This window comes from Mixophyes fleayi, chromosome 3, assembly GCF_038048845.1.
Source record: "Mixophyes fleayi isolate aMixFle1 chromosome 3, aMixFle1.hap1, whole genome shotgun sequence".
Taxonomy (NCBI): domain Eukaryota; kingdom Metazoa; phylum Chordata; class Amphibia; order Anura; family Limnodynastidae; genus Mixophyes; species Mixophyes fleayi.
This window is the reverse complement of record NC_134404.1, coordinates 34,381,096-34,396,541: the sequence shown is the minus strand read 5'-3', so window position 1 is coordinate 34,396,541 and position 15,446 is coordinate 34,381,096. Positions and strand designations below refer to the sequence as shown.

Here is a 15,446-nt window from a genome sequence, read left to right as displayed (position 1 = left end):
TCAGCTTCACTTATGTTTTTAATATATTCTTTTATTATCATTGACAACTAGTGACATTTATGTACCAGAGCAGAAAATGGCTGTTTTCCCACCATTTTAATAATATTTACCATCCAAAAGTTTCATAATAAGATTTTTTTTTTCTACCAGATACTTCTAAAAATTATGTATTATAATTTTTCAGGTTGGAATTCCAGAAGAGATGGTGAAACGTTGCGCAATGCAGCTGGCCAGAGCTCTAGAGTACATGCACAGTAAATCACTGGTGCACAAGGATGTGAAGGCAGCTAATGTACTTCTAATAGACAAAGCTTGCCATCACATCAAGCTGAGTGACTTTGGATTAACTCAGCGTGCAGGGACCCTTGTTCCATCTATGTCACCTATCATACATATATGTCCCAGGAACTCTGTGACTTGAAATATGACAATTTCTTTTTGTTGATGTCTGGGTTTTTGGTGTGCTTCTGTTTGCTGCATTCACTGGATCCTATCAGTGGAAAAGAGCTGTGGATGAAGATCCACTTTTCCAGGAGTTCATCAACTGGCAAAGTCTTGTATGACAAATTCCAACTCCACGATCCTGGCAGAAATTCAGTAGGAAGGTTCAGGATATGTTCCATGTTCTGCTCTCCAAAGATCCTACCATCAGGGATCCAGTAGGTGTTGTCATGAATAATCTTGACTTTCAATGGGGAGTTGAAGATATTCCAAAGGAAGTCTTTCAGATTGCGATAGAAGAAGATGCTGAAATGAGAGAAGGCGAGGACCAAGTGATCATAGCAGAGGGAGAAGATTAATTTATTATTGTTGAAAGCCACAGTGATGTGGCATATATCATTGTGACCTATACCTCAGAATAATCATTTTCTAATTATAGCCCCTCAACTTTGAGTTTTTGGATAGAAAACAGCCTTAATCTGGAGTAGAGATTGTCTAGACCTCACTAATTTAACAGATAAAATTGCAATATACAACTTCAAATCCATGGCAAGCTATTACAAGCTATTACTAATGGGTCCAATAGAATTTCATGATGCAGATTATCTTGTGGATGAAATTTTTGTGCACTGGTTGTTTTAATGGTTGAAAATTATTCTTTAAAATCTATAACAATAGATTGAAACACAATAATAATTACGTAATACATTGGTTAGCAATATGTATCAAAAGATTGTAGTTGGCCTGAGAGAAAAAAAAGAAACAAAGAACAATAAATACAATAAAGATTTTGAAAAATAACATGTGTATATATATTTTAGGGCCATATCAATGACAAACATGCAATTGTAATGCATAAATACTTACATTTTGATCTTGTGATTAGTTGAATTATCTGTTGTCTATTTATTGTGAATTGTAGAGGTTATCTTTCGATAGAGTTTATAAACAGTCTTGACTTTAATCACAATACTCTGCAAATAGATAAAAAAAGTTTGAGAGAAATAGACTGTAAATAAAGGACCTACACATGGAGACAAAAGAAGATCAAATGAGTGACATCATTCTTACCTGCAGGAAAAGAAGAAAGAGTGGGGCAGGCAAAACACAGTACAAGTGGGTAAAAAAAAGATGTAAAGTGGGAGAGAATGATATGTGTGGTGCAAAGTGTCCTTATCTGATTTGGTGCAGTCACTCTGGCCAGTGGGCTTTTCTGTCTTCAATGATGAAAGTTTTGGCTCTTGTATCTTCATTGATGAGTCATGATTTGCGGCTGGATGTAGGTGAGGCTAACACCTGGAAAGTGAGAGAGAGAGAAAATGGCTATGAGTGATAGCTTTCTTGTTTGCAGGAAAAGGAGCCAGAGTAGGACAGGCAAAACAGGGTACAAGTGGGTAAAAAAAAGATGTAAAGTGGGAGAGAAGGATATGTATGTTGCAAAGTGTCCTTATTTGATTTGATGCAGTCAGTCTGGCCAGTGGACATTTCTGTCTTCAATCATGTTGCTGTTCATCTGTGAATGTTGTCTGGTCTTCAGCCTCATTTCCATATATTTGTTTGGATGCTTCAGAGGATTGTACCTGAGCTTTCTGGGATGGCGTCGGAGCACTCTGTTGCTCATTTCTTTCAATCATATCATTGAAGATCAGTTGCAGACTTGTGGAAACTGCAAGGATTGCAGCTGGAGCATGTTGTTGTGTGATCCAGATCTCACTCAATGTTGCCCACATATGATGCTATGACAGTTAAACATTCCTGAATGTTCCAGTTGATGCATTCCCTGGTTCTTTCCCTGGTTCTTTCTTTGGTTCATTCCCTGGTTTGGGAAAATAGATATTGATTGGCCAAACTTTGTCTCTGATAGTCTAGAACCATGCGAATCACAGAGGAAGGGGTTCCTCACGCTCTGCTGGTTGATGCGAGAGTCTTTCAACTTCATCTTCAACTTCTGATGGACGTATGTTTACCAATTCTGTTCTTGCCTCTGGATTTTCAGTGACCTCAATTGGGGATGTGTCCACCTCTTCAGGTTGCTCGCTGTCCTGTACCTGAATCATGGCTGTGTCTGATTCAGGTTGCGTGGTGTCCTGTGCCTCAAATGTTGCTGCGTGCGTTTCTGTTTTCACTGTACAGACATTTCTGTGGGATTGACTTCAGCGGACACATCCTCCAAATCCATCCGTGTCTTCTGCAGTTCAATACTTCCTCCACAAACAGTCTTTTTCTCTAAACTGATGAAATAGAGATAGGCAAAGTTTTTTATTAGTAATTTGTGTGAGGACATTTGATAAGATGAGTGGTTTGTTGTTAGTATGATAGATTTTACATAACTCTCACAGATGAAAATGAGGAGCCAGACGATTCTTCATGCACAATGACTTGTCTCATTTCTTCTGGGTCATGTACAGACTCCACGGCTGTTTTTAATGTTGGCGTTTCTGAAAAAAAATTAATATTAGTTTAATATTTCATTAACTGTTTACACTTCAAAAATAAATATACTACAATTACCTGTTGTGGTTAAACTGGACTTCTTCCTCTAGCTTCTGGTGCCAACCCTTGACTTTACTGTGTAGCTAAGGAAAATGAAATAAAAATAAAATTAATTATTTTCAAACCCAAGATAGAGAGTAAGGCTTTTAATAATTACATACATGTGGTAAGCTAAAGATTATACTTAAAAGAACCTCAAAAAAAGTGTTTTTATGAAATACATTTGTATTACAATTGAAATTGGGCAGATTCGATAAGGAAAGCAATGGCAAAAGGGATAATTAAATTTACAGCATGGCAAAAATGTTTTCTTTCAGTATAAAATTTATTTTATAGTTCGTTTCATATTTACAGTTTGGTTAAGGAATGTGCTAGATAAACTAGAAGCATTAGTGTTAACATAGAGCTAACAAGTTTATTTGTGTAACGTGAAGAAAAAAAAATTAATAGACCTATGTGTATAATAATAAAGTTTTTAGCCACACTTGCATTGTAAAATTTGCTTTCTTGAACTGTACTCCTGTCAGACCCACCCTACCTATGCCATTTTCTTTTCAATTTCTGTACCATTAAGACTTTAAATTGTGACTATAAATACGTTGTATTTTTTTTTAAAAAATAGTGTCTTAGAAAATGAAGCTGTTTTTTTAACTAGTTTTTATAATAACATATGGAAAGTATGTTAAGTTTTTAAATAATGAAATAAAAATTAATAAACATGACTTGTGTTTTTCTTTGGGGGTTTTCACTGTTGAAAGATCTTCATCAGATGTGTTGACGTCATCTCGCAACTTCTCCTGCCAAAGCTTGAAGTGGACCTCGGGTCTCTTCTTAACGACGGACACTCGGGCTGCCTTCGCAATCTTTGACTTGGTGCTCTTCCAGCAGTCATGGAAATGCTTCTTACATATTTATTCGCTCCAAGGGGTGCCATGGACAAAAGAAACAACTTTGTTGATGGAACTCCAGATCTTCGTCCTCACCGTGTAGCTTGTCTTCATGCTCTCTTTGCCAAGGAACTTGTCCTTGAGTCACAAAACCAATATCAATTAATTAAAACTATTGTAAAAACAATAATAAAAGTAGGATTATAATTTTTTATATACAATTTGTATGATTTGCACATTGTTGATGGGACTTTATAAAAACTAACAAACCTTTTTTCAGGTGGCAAAAGATAAGAAGATTAAGTGTGGTTTTACAAAAGGATAAAGAAAGTGTTAATTTTCATGGGGTAAATAGAGGCTCCATTGTATTAAGAGATTACAAAATCGCAAATAGGGCTATTGTAAACATAGGTTAAAAGCCACAAAATGTAAGGGAGCACAGCTTCTATTTATAATTGAGAAACTCAAGAAATGTGTGCCACATTCAACAATGTGTTTTGGGGTTCAAAAATACAGGGTTTAACAGCTTAACATACATTATAGATAAGCAAGTATATAACAGGTCTAAATAACATAATGTTTAACTATGGTGACATAATAATAATAAGATGATTAAAAAAATTGAATAAGTTTTTAAGAAAATCTTATTGTTTAAAGGGATGACATTTTTGGGGTTTTCTATTGAAAATGTCAGAGGCAAAATCGGTTGTATGAAATAAAAAATACATATATATTTAGAAAAAATGGTTTATTACAGAGCAGAAAAACATTTTGGACTGTTGTTTGATAAAATAAACACAAACAGAACATTTGTATGTACAATCAAGATGGCCATTAAACTATATATAAGTGTTCATTATTACTAGTGACTTTAAGTATCGGTTTTAAAATGATAATTTTTGAAGTATAAGTGAATTTTTATATAAACAAGGTTAAAGGAGGGTGAGAAAATAATTTTAAATTAATTACCTGTGAAACCAACATTTTATTTTTACACTGAGTAAACCTAGGCCTGCGATTTGAGGCACCTGATCCTTTGTCTTGATCTTCTTCAGTGGAATACTGGTCACACATGTCCTGTTCCTCTTCTTCCTCGGTAATAGCCCCTGTTGCTGCAGCTGGAACAGCTTTTGTCCTGGTGACAACAGCTTCTTCCTCATTGAACTGTTCAAATCGTCGCTCTTCCTCGGTCGGGACCTGTGGGGAAACAAACCTCCTGCACTCCCTAGACATACTGTGTCGTAGGGCAGCACAGTAGCCTAGTGGTTAGCACTTCCGCCTCACAGCACTGGGGTCATGAGTTCGATTCCCGACCATGGCCTTATCTGTGTGGAGTTTGTATGTTCTCCCTGTGTTTGCGTGGGTTTTCTCCGGGTGCTCCGGTTTCCTCCCATACTCCAAAAACATACTAGTAGGTTAATTGGCTGCTATCAAAAATTGACCCTAGTTTCTGTCTGTCTGTCAATCTCCCTCTTTGTCTGTCTGTGTCTGTGTGAGTGTGTATCTATATTAGGGAATTAGACTGTAAGCTCCAATGGGGCAGGGACTGATGTAAATGAGTTCTCTGTACAGCGCTGCGGAATTAGTGGCGCTATATAAATAAATGATGATGATGATGATGATAAAAGAGTTATGTAAAAGAATACAATTATTTGCTTTGAAAAAAGCAGTTGTATATATGCTAAATCCTGTTGCGATTTAAGGTCAAACCAAAAAATGAATCAACACCAGGGAAGGACGAATTCTGGAATAAGGAACCATGTCAGCAAATCCAGATCCACCACAATAACCAGCAAGCTCGGCAATATTGCAGAAATAGCAGCAAGCAAATTCGCTCCTAACATTTTTATAGGAGCTGGTCGGAGGCGCGAAATGTATCAATACTATGCTAATCGCTATCATCTGATAGGATACCATTAATATATTCATATTTTAGTGACATTATTACTGTTATTACTACCACAACTACCAAATATTTTTTAAAAAAACAATTCAGACTTTATTTAAATGGCAATGCTGTTGAGTGTTCTAGAAAAAAATATATAATTAAAATGAATTTAAAACTTTTACTTATTATAAAAAAATTGTTCACAATTATTTCAAACTTTTATGAATTATATGTGGGCTTAATATCAATAACATGTTATTGATTTGATATCTTTGAGTAATATGAGGAAGTTGTATGAAAAAATGGCTGCGATATTAGCATTTGATTACATGACTCATCGGCATAGTGTTAAAGTATGACTATCGGACATAGATGCATTTAATAAAGAACTTTAGAGTGTGGGGTATAGATTACAATTTGGGGCATGATATAGTGATTGCCTACATCAAAAGTTGTAGGCAATTCTATTAACTTAACTTCACATGTTTGTTGGTATTTATATTTGTAGGCAATAAAAGAGTCTGTTTTTCTTTTTTTTGTTGGAATAATCTGTGTTAGGATGTAGCTATGTCAATTTAAAAGATAAATTGGTATTTTTTGGTTGTCTATATATTCCAGGTCTATGTTGTTATGTTGTAGAAATTATACCTGTTGCGATGTTATGTATGTCTTTTTTATGAACATTTCTACATTTTTAGTGTCGCTATGTATTGTGCCCATTTTTTTTTACTTTGTAGGTATTGTGTTTAGCGAAAATGATTAATGTCAGTGGTACTTTCATGTTTGTTTTTTTTTGTTATCTTGATTTATTTCTAGTCGCAATTATGGAATTTGGTAATATCGTGTCTGTATTTGTAACGTCAGAATTATCAGTGTCGAAAAGTTTACTACCACTGAGTCACACAACATTAGGATAGTAAACAGGGATTATACAATAATAATCTCACTGCATTGACTGTGCATAGTTTGGGGCATTTAACTTTGAACACAATTACATTATGTGTTTGTTTACACCTATCATTTGGTAAAGATGCACTTTCATTCATGAGAAACCTATCTCTATTATCTATTCATTGATGTGTTTATCCTTTTCTCATTGTGCCATTTCTGTTTATAGATGATCAGGAGCTATTTCCATTATAAAGCACAGCTTTCATTACAAGGAACACAACTTTTACCTTTTCTATTAACTCTTGTTCTAAAGAAACTTGTTTGGTGTTTACAAAACCTGTTACATTCTTGTGGTTAAACCTCTTATGAATATATGAAAAGCCATCAAAAAGGCTACCAGATTAGAAGAGAAACTAAAGAATTTTATTTTGTATCTACTTTCTTTTTACCTTCTATTTTAATTTTTTTCTCATCTATCAACAAGCACAAAAAACAACTTTTAGTATAAATCAGTACCTATATCCAGGACACATGTAAACATGCTTATTATTATTATTACCTTTTATACAATGAGGGGATCATGACACAAAATATATATTTTCTCCTGGTAAAATACTTTATCAATAAATAGAACATGAGTTTTTGGGAGCCAATGCAATTTTATGTATCAAAAAAATCATTATCTTCATTGTAAAGTTATGTGTAACAGAAAACAACAGGTACAGGTATTGTAAATATCTAATGCATAAAAAACAGAGGAAAATGTCAGTCTGGACACCTTAAAATTAAGCTCTTCTCACTGGTTTAATCAATATTAAAAATACATGAGTTTAATAGACTTCTGGCTAAAATAGATAGCTGTAAATTAAGACACAGGATCGTACGGTCTATATCAGTGGATTCCAAACTTTTTCAGCTCAAGGCACCCTTAGGGTCTCCATAATTTTTTCAAGGCACCCCTAAGCCAAAATAAGTACCAAGTGTTCCCCCACCTTGCTTACCACTTGCCCTGGACGAGGCACCCCTGTGAGTTCACCGAGGCACCCCGGGGGCCTAGGCACACAGTTTGGGAACCACTGGTCTATATAATATAAGCAGGGTTCTCTTAACTCTTTGTCTGATAATACCATTGTATTGTTTTATTGTTGTGTTTGTTCCCAATTGTAAACTGGAGTTTGTTGGTGCAATATAAATAGATGTTAATAAATAAATCCGGTCATCATGAACTTCCAGTTCACTGCTCAAAATCCAGAAGAGCTACTAATAATATTTACAAAACTATAATATATATTGAAGTTAGTCATTGGGGCAGATATTTTCCTACACACATCAGACCTCCAACAGTCAGACACGTTTAGCCGTACCTAGCAACTTAATCATCTATAATTCAGGTCACAGTGGCGCACACATGTGAAGGGGGTGGGGTACACATAGCATTAGAGGGGCATCACTCAGTGGGAAATATCTCCCACGTGCCCACAAATCTGGATAAATCTGGCTAATCTGGAATGTCCCACCTAAATTGGGCTATGGGAAGATTTACTTTAAGCAAATAGTCGAACAAATAAAGATAATGTTTACAAAGTCATAAAATAATATGTCACAGGGTCTAATAAATGCTATAATCAATTAATATATAAAGATAGAGTATAAATGCTAGTTATCACCTCTACTTAAGCCAGTCTTGTAAATATGTCTAAAAAACTAAATAAAATATAATTAAATACTTTGGCATCGGGATGAAGAGACATTCGGTCTGTTTCCAGGTCACCCAATACTTGGCTCTTTTTACGTTTATAAACTGATGTCCTGATGAGACACTATGTAGTACAATGTACTGGGTGAAAACCTCTGGCTGCAACCTACATTCATATACAATTATTTCTCTTATCTTCATCTCTCATAAAGGAAAAATATAATATAAAATTTTATAAAATAATACAATAAGTGGTGTGGATTGCTTTGATATAAACAGGCATGAATTAAAAATATTGCTATGTAAAGCAGCGGTATATCACCACACACTATGTATATTAGCTGTATATAGGAAAATAGGAGAAATGTATATTCCTACATAATAACACTATTCAGATGACATCCTGTGGGAAGATTCTGTATTGGACAGAATAGTAGCAGGTGGGGAAATTTGAATATGTTAATAAATAATGTAATCATGTCTGACTGATTTACATTAACACCTTACAATCAGTAATAACAATACACACATGGCCCCTCCCTATCAACCACTGTGACTTCTCAGGCTCCTTACACTACTCACACCTAGGCAAACAAAAGGGTACCCACCCACTAGATCTATTAAGGAATATAGTTTTTTAGTTAACTCCCAGATCTTAAAGTTACATAATATTGGTAATATCCTATCAGTTTATTTTAAACATTTTCTTTATAATCAAGTGTTGGTACTACCACATGAAAGAGTATACATTCACAAAGGTAGAAGAAAGAACAAGTGTTATTTTGTGGTGCAAAAACAATCTGAATAATATTATATACAGTTTAGAATAACTTAAAACACACAATTCTATTTCTCTTTATTAAAAGATGGACTTATATTATCTCAGTGACAAATGTATTAAAATATGCAAAGTGTAGTAAACTAAACACATATAGATTAGTTGTGTAATTCACTTTTATCATATAAATTGTGTGTGTACACTGGGGATCTTATGTCCTCAATGTATATGTTAAAGTGAATTAGACCAATAACCTATATGTTGCAGATTAATAAAATGAAATAACATCAGTGTAGGATTACAATACGGCTTAGGTCCGTGAGGGATAGTTACTGTGTTACTTTTTATGTTATTTGGTGATTCGCTCTCTGTGTGAGATAGTTTACTCACCGCAATATTAAGTATCATTGAACTTATATACCCGCACACTAACAACGTTTTAGCAGAGAATTAGATTGTGACATAGTATGCGAGAGATAACTTAATATAACTACTCATAATTCTGTGACTCTCTACTTATGAGAAACAGCTAATCCATGAACCAGAGACCACTTTGTGTAATATTATCAGAAAACCCAAAATGATCAATTAATCCAAAAACAGGTGAGTGTATTTCCCAACTCCCCTATTGGTGCTATACAATTAGTGATTCACAGTTGGTAAAGTATAATTTTTAACTAATCTGCTAAACACTAATATAAAAATCCACATCTAACCAATAACTCCCTGATCCAAGAGCATAACTAACAGCTCTTTATCTACAATTACCATGGCGTTAACTACAGCTATAATTAGCCTGCACTGATTTCTATCTTGAGGACACATTACAATGTAAAATTTCGATGAAACATTATCTTCACTGACATTATAAAAGTCCATATTTCAATAAAGAGAAATAAATTTGTATTTTTTTAAATATTTTAAATTATATGTAATAAATTCAGATTGTTTTTATTTGTGCACCACAATGTAACACTTGTTCTCTCTTCTGCTTTTGTCTATTCACACCTAGTCCAATCACAATAGAGGCTTCACAAATAGGTAACTGCTAGGTGATGCCTTAATTTGCATTTTAATAGAGGTCCATGGGCTTCCATTATACCTGGAATGGGAGTAACCTATGTCTGAGCTCCCTATAAAAGACAGTTGTAGCTCATGCACCTCACACATTCACTCCTTGTGAACTGAACACTGTCTTCAAGACCCTTCACTGATTCCCATACAGCACGCTGTGCAGATTGGACCTCTTAGGAGCTGATTTCCCTGGCTGTATTATACTGATCCTGCTTTGTGACCCACAGGAGCAACTTCTCCACTGATACCTCATCTCCACAGGACTCCTTCCTGCCCAGGTGAGACCACTTTCTATGGTTTATCCAACTTCTGGTTTGTTTAAAGGGTTTAATGCTCTAAAATTAGATGCTATATAATTAGTAATTAATCAGACTATCATTTCCCTCTTTATAGAACAATCTGACGTTATTTTACTCTTACCTTGTTGCTTGGTGTTCATGATATCAAGTTATAAATTGCTGTTCAGTGCAGTTTCCATTTGTCAGTCATATGTAACTGCACTACATAGAAACCGTAGATTATGACTATGCTCTTGTACATGTTTGGTCCTTATGCTAAAGAACAACATATTTTCAGAAAACACTAAATAATGCTTGGTAACAGACTATACTATTTTCTTTACAGTTTGGCCATTGGGTGGCTCTGTTCCAGCTTGTGATGTTTTGAAAGTGTCGAAAAAATCATGATAAAATTAACCACATTTAAAACTCCATTTAACAAGCATTTAAATATATAAATTTTGTATCGTCTGATAGAGGACATCCATCACCTGTGTCCAAACTGCAATTCAGCCAAACTCTGGAAATGGAGGCGATTTCTGACATCTACCAGGTCATCGAGACTCTTGGTCAAGGGACCTTTGGAATGGTTCTGCTTGCCCAGGACAAGATAACAGGTATGTAAGCATCTGACTAGAGACTGGAGATCACATCATGTAGACTATTATATCATAAACTTTCTTGAAGTCCTGATTAGAAAGATATTACAATTTCTTTCCTCTTGTTTTTAGGTGAAGCAGTAGCGCTCAAGTTGGTGAGGAAGGACAGAACCCAGCTGAAAGACTTCCTCCGAGAGCTTGGCATATCAATTGCTCTCTCCGGCTGCCATGGCTTTATAACCACATACCCAATGTTCTATAACACAATGGATTACTATATCCTGACCCAAGAGCTGGCCCCTGCAGAGACTCTTCGGGACCTTATCCAACCTAAGGTAAAAAGCACCATTGTGAAATTTTTTGCAGGTCTTTTTCATCTTCACATTGTGCACTACATCCACTTAAATTATCATTATAACACAATTTTTTACATATAGGACACGATCACTAAAGCTGCGGGTGTAAAAAATGGAGGCTAAAACAAACTTCAAATTCATTAATGTTAGAATGCTGAGAAATTAGTCTATGTCTAGAAATGGGACAATAACACTTAGTTCAGTCTGCTGAGTGTAGTAGTTGGGATCGGCCTCAGAACACCTAAGGTCAAATTCCGCAAGCGGAATGTGCAAAAATTAGCAAATCAATGTGGAACAGTTTTGAAAATTAACGTTTTACCATCTTCATTGTAAATTATTAAAGATTGTCTTTAAACTTTTTGAGACTTAATATTCTACAGAATAATTTTGAAATTTATTTTTGTGAATTTTACTTTTAACAGATAACTACTTACCATAAAAATAACTAGTAAAAAGAGAGCTTTTGAGGCATCTTAATATCACATCTTTAGGGCAAAAAATTCACAAATATTTAAATAGAAAAACTACATTTTATTTGACATAATTTGAAAAGATTATTATTATTTGTTGTTCTTTTCTACAACCAGGTCATGTTAAGACCATTTTTTTTAATCACACCCCGTTCGTGAATTGTGTCCTTTGTGTTAAATAACTGTACATCACAATTTAATTTATTGGAAGAACATGCACAGTTTTTAATATATTTTATTATTATATATATTATGTTTAGTGTTTTCTTCTGATCGTTCTCCACTTTATTATCTTTATTATGGTCTATATGTGGACAGTATCTAGTCTCACATTATTAAATGATCAGATATTGAGTGTCCACAGTGAGACTCATTGCTGTTGCATATACAGTAAAACATGTATATATATAAAGGAACGTGAAATACCAAATTTTCCATCTTAATACCGAAATATAGCAGTTTCTGATGGTGTTTCAGGTTAATATTTAAATGCTCTATATATATGTTATATATTTGTTTGTTGTTCCTTCAGTGTTTTCAAGCCTCTTTTTTGACTGTCTCAGCAATACATAGCTCCATCAGCTAAATCATATGGGAAGGCTTTAAAAATGTTGGTGTGTCTATATTTCAGATCTGCATGCAGTTTAACCTTTTAAAAATTATGAATAACATGCTTAAATATACTGACTGCTGTAGGGTGCTGTACTAGTACGTCTCATAACATCTATCTGTCTCCTTCTGCAGGTTGGCATGCCAGAGGGTGTGGTGAAGCGCTGTGCATTACAGTTGTCCCAAGCTCTGGATTACATGCACGGCATTGGGTTGGTGCACATGGACTTAAAGCCAGACAATGTGCTTCTCATGGACAAAGAATATTATAACATTAAACTTTGTGACTTTGGTTTGAGTCGAAAAGCTGGCAGTTTTGTGTCCACCAGGTCACATATCATCCCGTATATGTCCCCAGAGTTGTGTGACATGAAGAATGATGAGTACTTGGTACTCTCCTTTAGTGTAGACACCTGGGCACTTGGTGTTCTACTGTACTTTGCACTCACTGGATACCTTCCCTGGATGAACGCTGTGGAGTGGGACATGGAGTACCACGTCTATCTTCACTGGCAGAAACACTGCCATCTTATTCCTCCACCACCTTCCTGGCAAAGGTTTACAAGAGAGGCCTTAGCCATGTTTAATAAGCTCCTCTCACGGAACTGTTCTGATCGACCATCAATTCTGTGTGTGTTAAACTATCTTCATTGTCCTTGGAATATTCATTACCTATGCTAAGACAATTTGAAGGCTACAAAAGAGATAGTGGAGATGGATAACACAAATGGATGAGGGCAACCATCAGGCTGTAATCCTACAAGAGACCAACACAATATATCATAGAATGGATCCCTGCAATTCAGCCCTATTGGATCTGGAAGGAAACATTACACGGACTCTGGTGTCATTTCTTACACCAAAAACTAGTTGTACATTTCAGTGTTTAATAAAAACAAACATATGCTCTTCAAAGTTATTTTTTTGTCACTTCCTTTGCTTGAATATCTAAATTAAGCAGATTGTCTAAAAGCACACCAGCAGTTTAAAAATAATGCTTCTATAAACCAGGGAAAATATGTTTGTTACATAGAAATATAATCCCCTGTCAGTGTGTCTGCAGTCCTGAAGATAAATGTATCAAGCTGAGAGCTTTTCAGCAGGTTTGAAAAATCAATCAGATTCTAGCTATCATTTAATTAATACATTCTACAATATGAAAGCTAGAATCTGTTCGGTAGCTATAGGCAATATCTCCACTTTTCAAACCCATCAGAAAACTCTCAGCTTGATACATTTACCCCCTGGAGTGCACAGATGGTCAATGCACTTCCTCACTTACAATTTCCTCAGCTCTGGCTAGCTTTTGGGTGTGGGCATAAATGAGCAGAGGGTCCCTGCACATGCAGGTTTTACACCTATGGCTGTTAAATGGGGACACACGTATGGGTGATATCTGCATTTACCTGTCTATTGCATTAACTCTGGTGCACTCTCAAGCTCTGCTCACCCACTCACATGTATGATGGGTGTCTCAGTATGACACATAACACTGTCTCTCTAATCTGGTGCCATCTATCTCTTCAGATGTCACAATCAGTCTTTGGCTGCTGTCTCTCAGCCATACTGTAATATTTTGAGGTAATGTGGTATATACCCCCTTACTTAGCTCTCCTCAGTCACATTCTGAGGTAATTTCTCCATAACATCTGTCCCATGTCACTCATCTTCTCTCAGATATCATATTCTGTGGCCCCTCATTGTTGCAGGCCATGGACCCACTCCCCATATTACAGGGGGGATGCCGGTACCTCCTCCCCTCTGTCCCGTGTCCCTGGCTGTCACTCCCTCAGCACTCACTTCTCCTCCCCTCATACCAACCTTATGTTGCTGGTGTATCTTCTATGGGGCCTAGAGCTGGGGCCACATATTCAGTCATCGGGAGCTGTATATACCAACATCAGAGGGGGCGTTACACATCACTGTGGGAATATTGCTGAAAGAATAAAAGGTATTAAAAAGTAAATTTTATTTGTTGTGATGAGTAAGTGAGTTATTAGATTACAGTAGGATGTCAGAGTAAAGAAAACCTAAATTTGTTGTACCTCGTCTTTAACCCTTTACCCAACAGTGCCAGAGATTTTAGTGCATTGGCCATTAATATAAAATCTATGACAAGAGCTAGCTACAGAGTTGCAATACAATAAACCTTTTTATTTAAAACTCAGACATTCACCTCTTAGCTGAATGTCTTGTATCCAAGATTCCCAGTCATTTGTCACCTGGCAGGTGTTAGAGAAAGCAGAAGGGTATCTAGTGAAATTCAGAAACATCCACACTACTTTTCGTATAACTAATCTGTATTAAAGCTACCCATGATTTTGCAAACACGCTATAAGCTCCTACTCAATACCAACCGGTCTCTTTCCTGCATTGGACTTCTAGTAACGCGCTTGAGCTCCTACTCAATACCAACCATTCTCTTTCCTGCTATATGTCTGACATCAACCTATATGTGTTAAAAAATATAAACTAGAGAATTGTTACATTAGAGATTGTTTTATCCATTTCAATATTGTATACCCCAAGCAGTAAAAGCAAAAGGAAAATACCCAACCACAGTGGATGTGGCGCAATGGATAGCGCATTGGACTTCTAGCATGTTGTAATTATTCAAAGGTTGTGGGTTCGAGTCCCACCAGAGTCATTGCATCAATTCAATTGTGAACTTTTCAAATTCACATATGTCTGTATGTAACTTACAGATTGTAGGTTTCAAATCTATCAAAGATGTATTAAGTAATAAATCCTTATAATCATTCAAATAGCTGCTATATACAACAGGTTGTTGTTAGATCAAAATCTTTTCAGTGTGATAAAAGAAATGAGCTTTTCTACCTAAGATCCTCAACCTGGGTAGCACAAAATAGTGGAATAATTCCTGATACTTGAAATAGTATTTGTAGGGAAAATTGGCAGTTGGAAAATTCAGACATAGCTTTTTGTCCTATTTTGCAGACTTGTTGTGAATATCTGAAACTCTTTT

At 35.6% G+C, this 15,446-nt stretch overlaps 1 protein-coding gene and 1 non-coding gene across 2 annotated transcripts; both read left to right on the top strand.

The window, feature by feature from the left end:
- The first annotated feature begins 10,952 nt into the window (after nucleotides 1–10,952).
- On the top strand, nucleotides 10,953–13,141 carry LOC142143107 (serine/threonine-protein kinase SBK1-like). The gene is made up of 3 exons (XM_075200822.1): nucleotides 10,953–11,043; nucleotides 11,158–11,360; nucleotides 12,596–13,141. The coding sequence occupies exons 1-3, from the start codon at nucleotides 10,953–10,955 to the stop codon at nucleotides 13,139–13,141; spliced, it is 840 nt and encodes a 279-aa protein (XP_075056923.1).
- A 1,883-nt stretch (nucleotides 13,142–15,024) lies between these two features.
- TRNAR-UCU (transfer RNA arginine (anticodon UCU)) lies at nucleotides 15,025–15,107 on the top strand. The gene is given in 2 exon segments: nucleotides 15,025–15,058; nucleotides 15,072–15,107. It is a non-coding gene; the product is annotated as a tRNA-Arg (tRNA).
- Nucleotides 15,108–15,446: the final 339 nt, after the last annotated feature.

Bases quoted from the DNA above. Each gene is read 5' to 3' on its own strand.
- LOC142143107 (XM_075200822.1), top strand. From the start codon at position 10,953: ATGGAGGCGATTTCTGACATCTACCAGGTCATCGAGACTCTTGGTCAA. The intron at 11,044-11,157 runs GTATGTAAGCAT...TCTTGTTTTTAG, and splicing joins TGCCCAGGACAAGATAACAG to GTGAAGCAGTAGCGCTCAAG. The intron at 11,361-12,595 runs GTAAAAAGCACC...CTCCTTCTGCAG, and splicing joins GGGACCTTATCCAACCTAAG to GTTGGCATGCCAGAGGGTGT.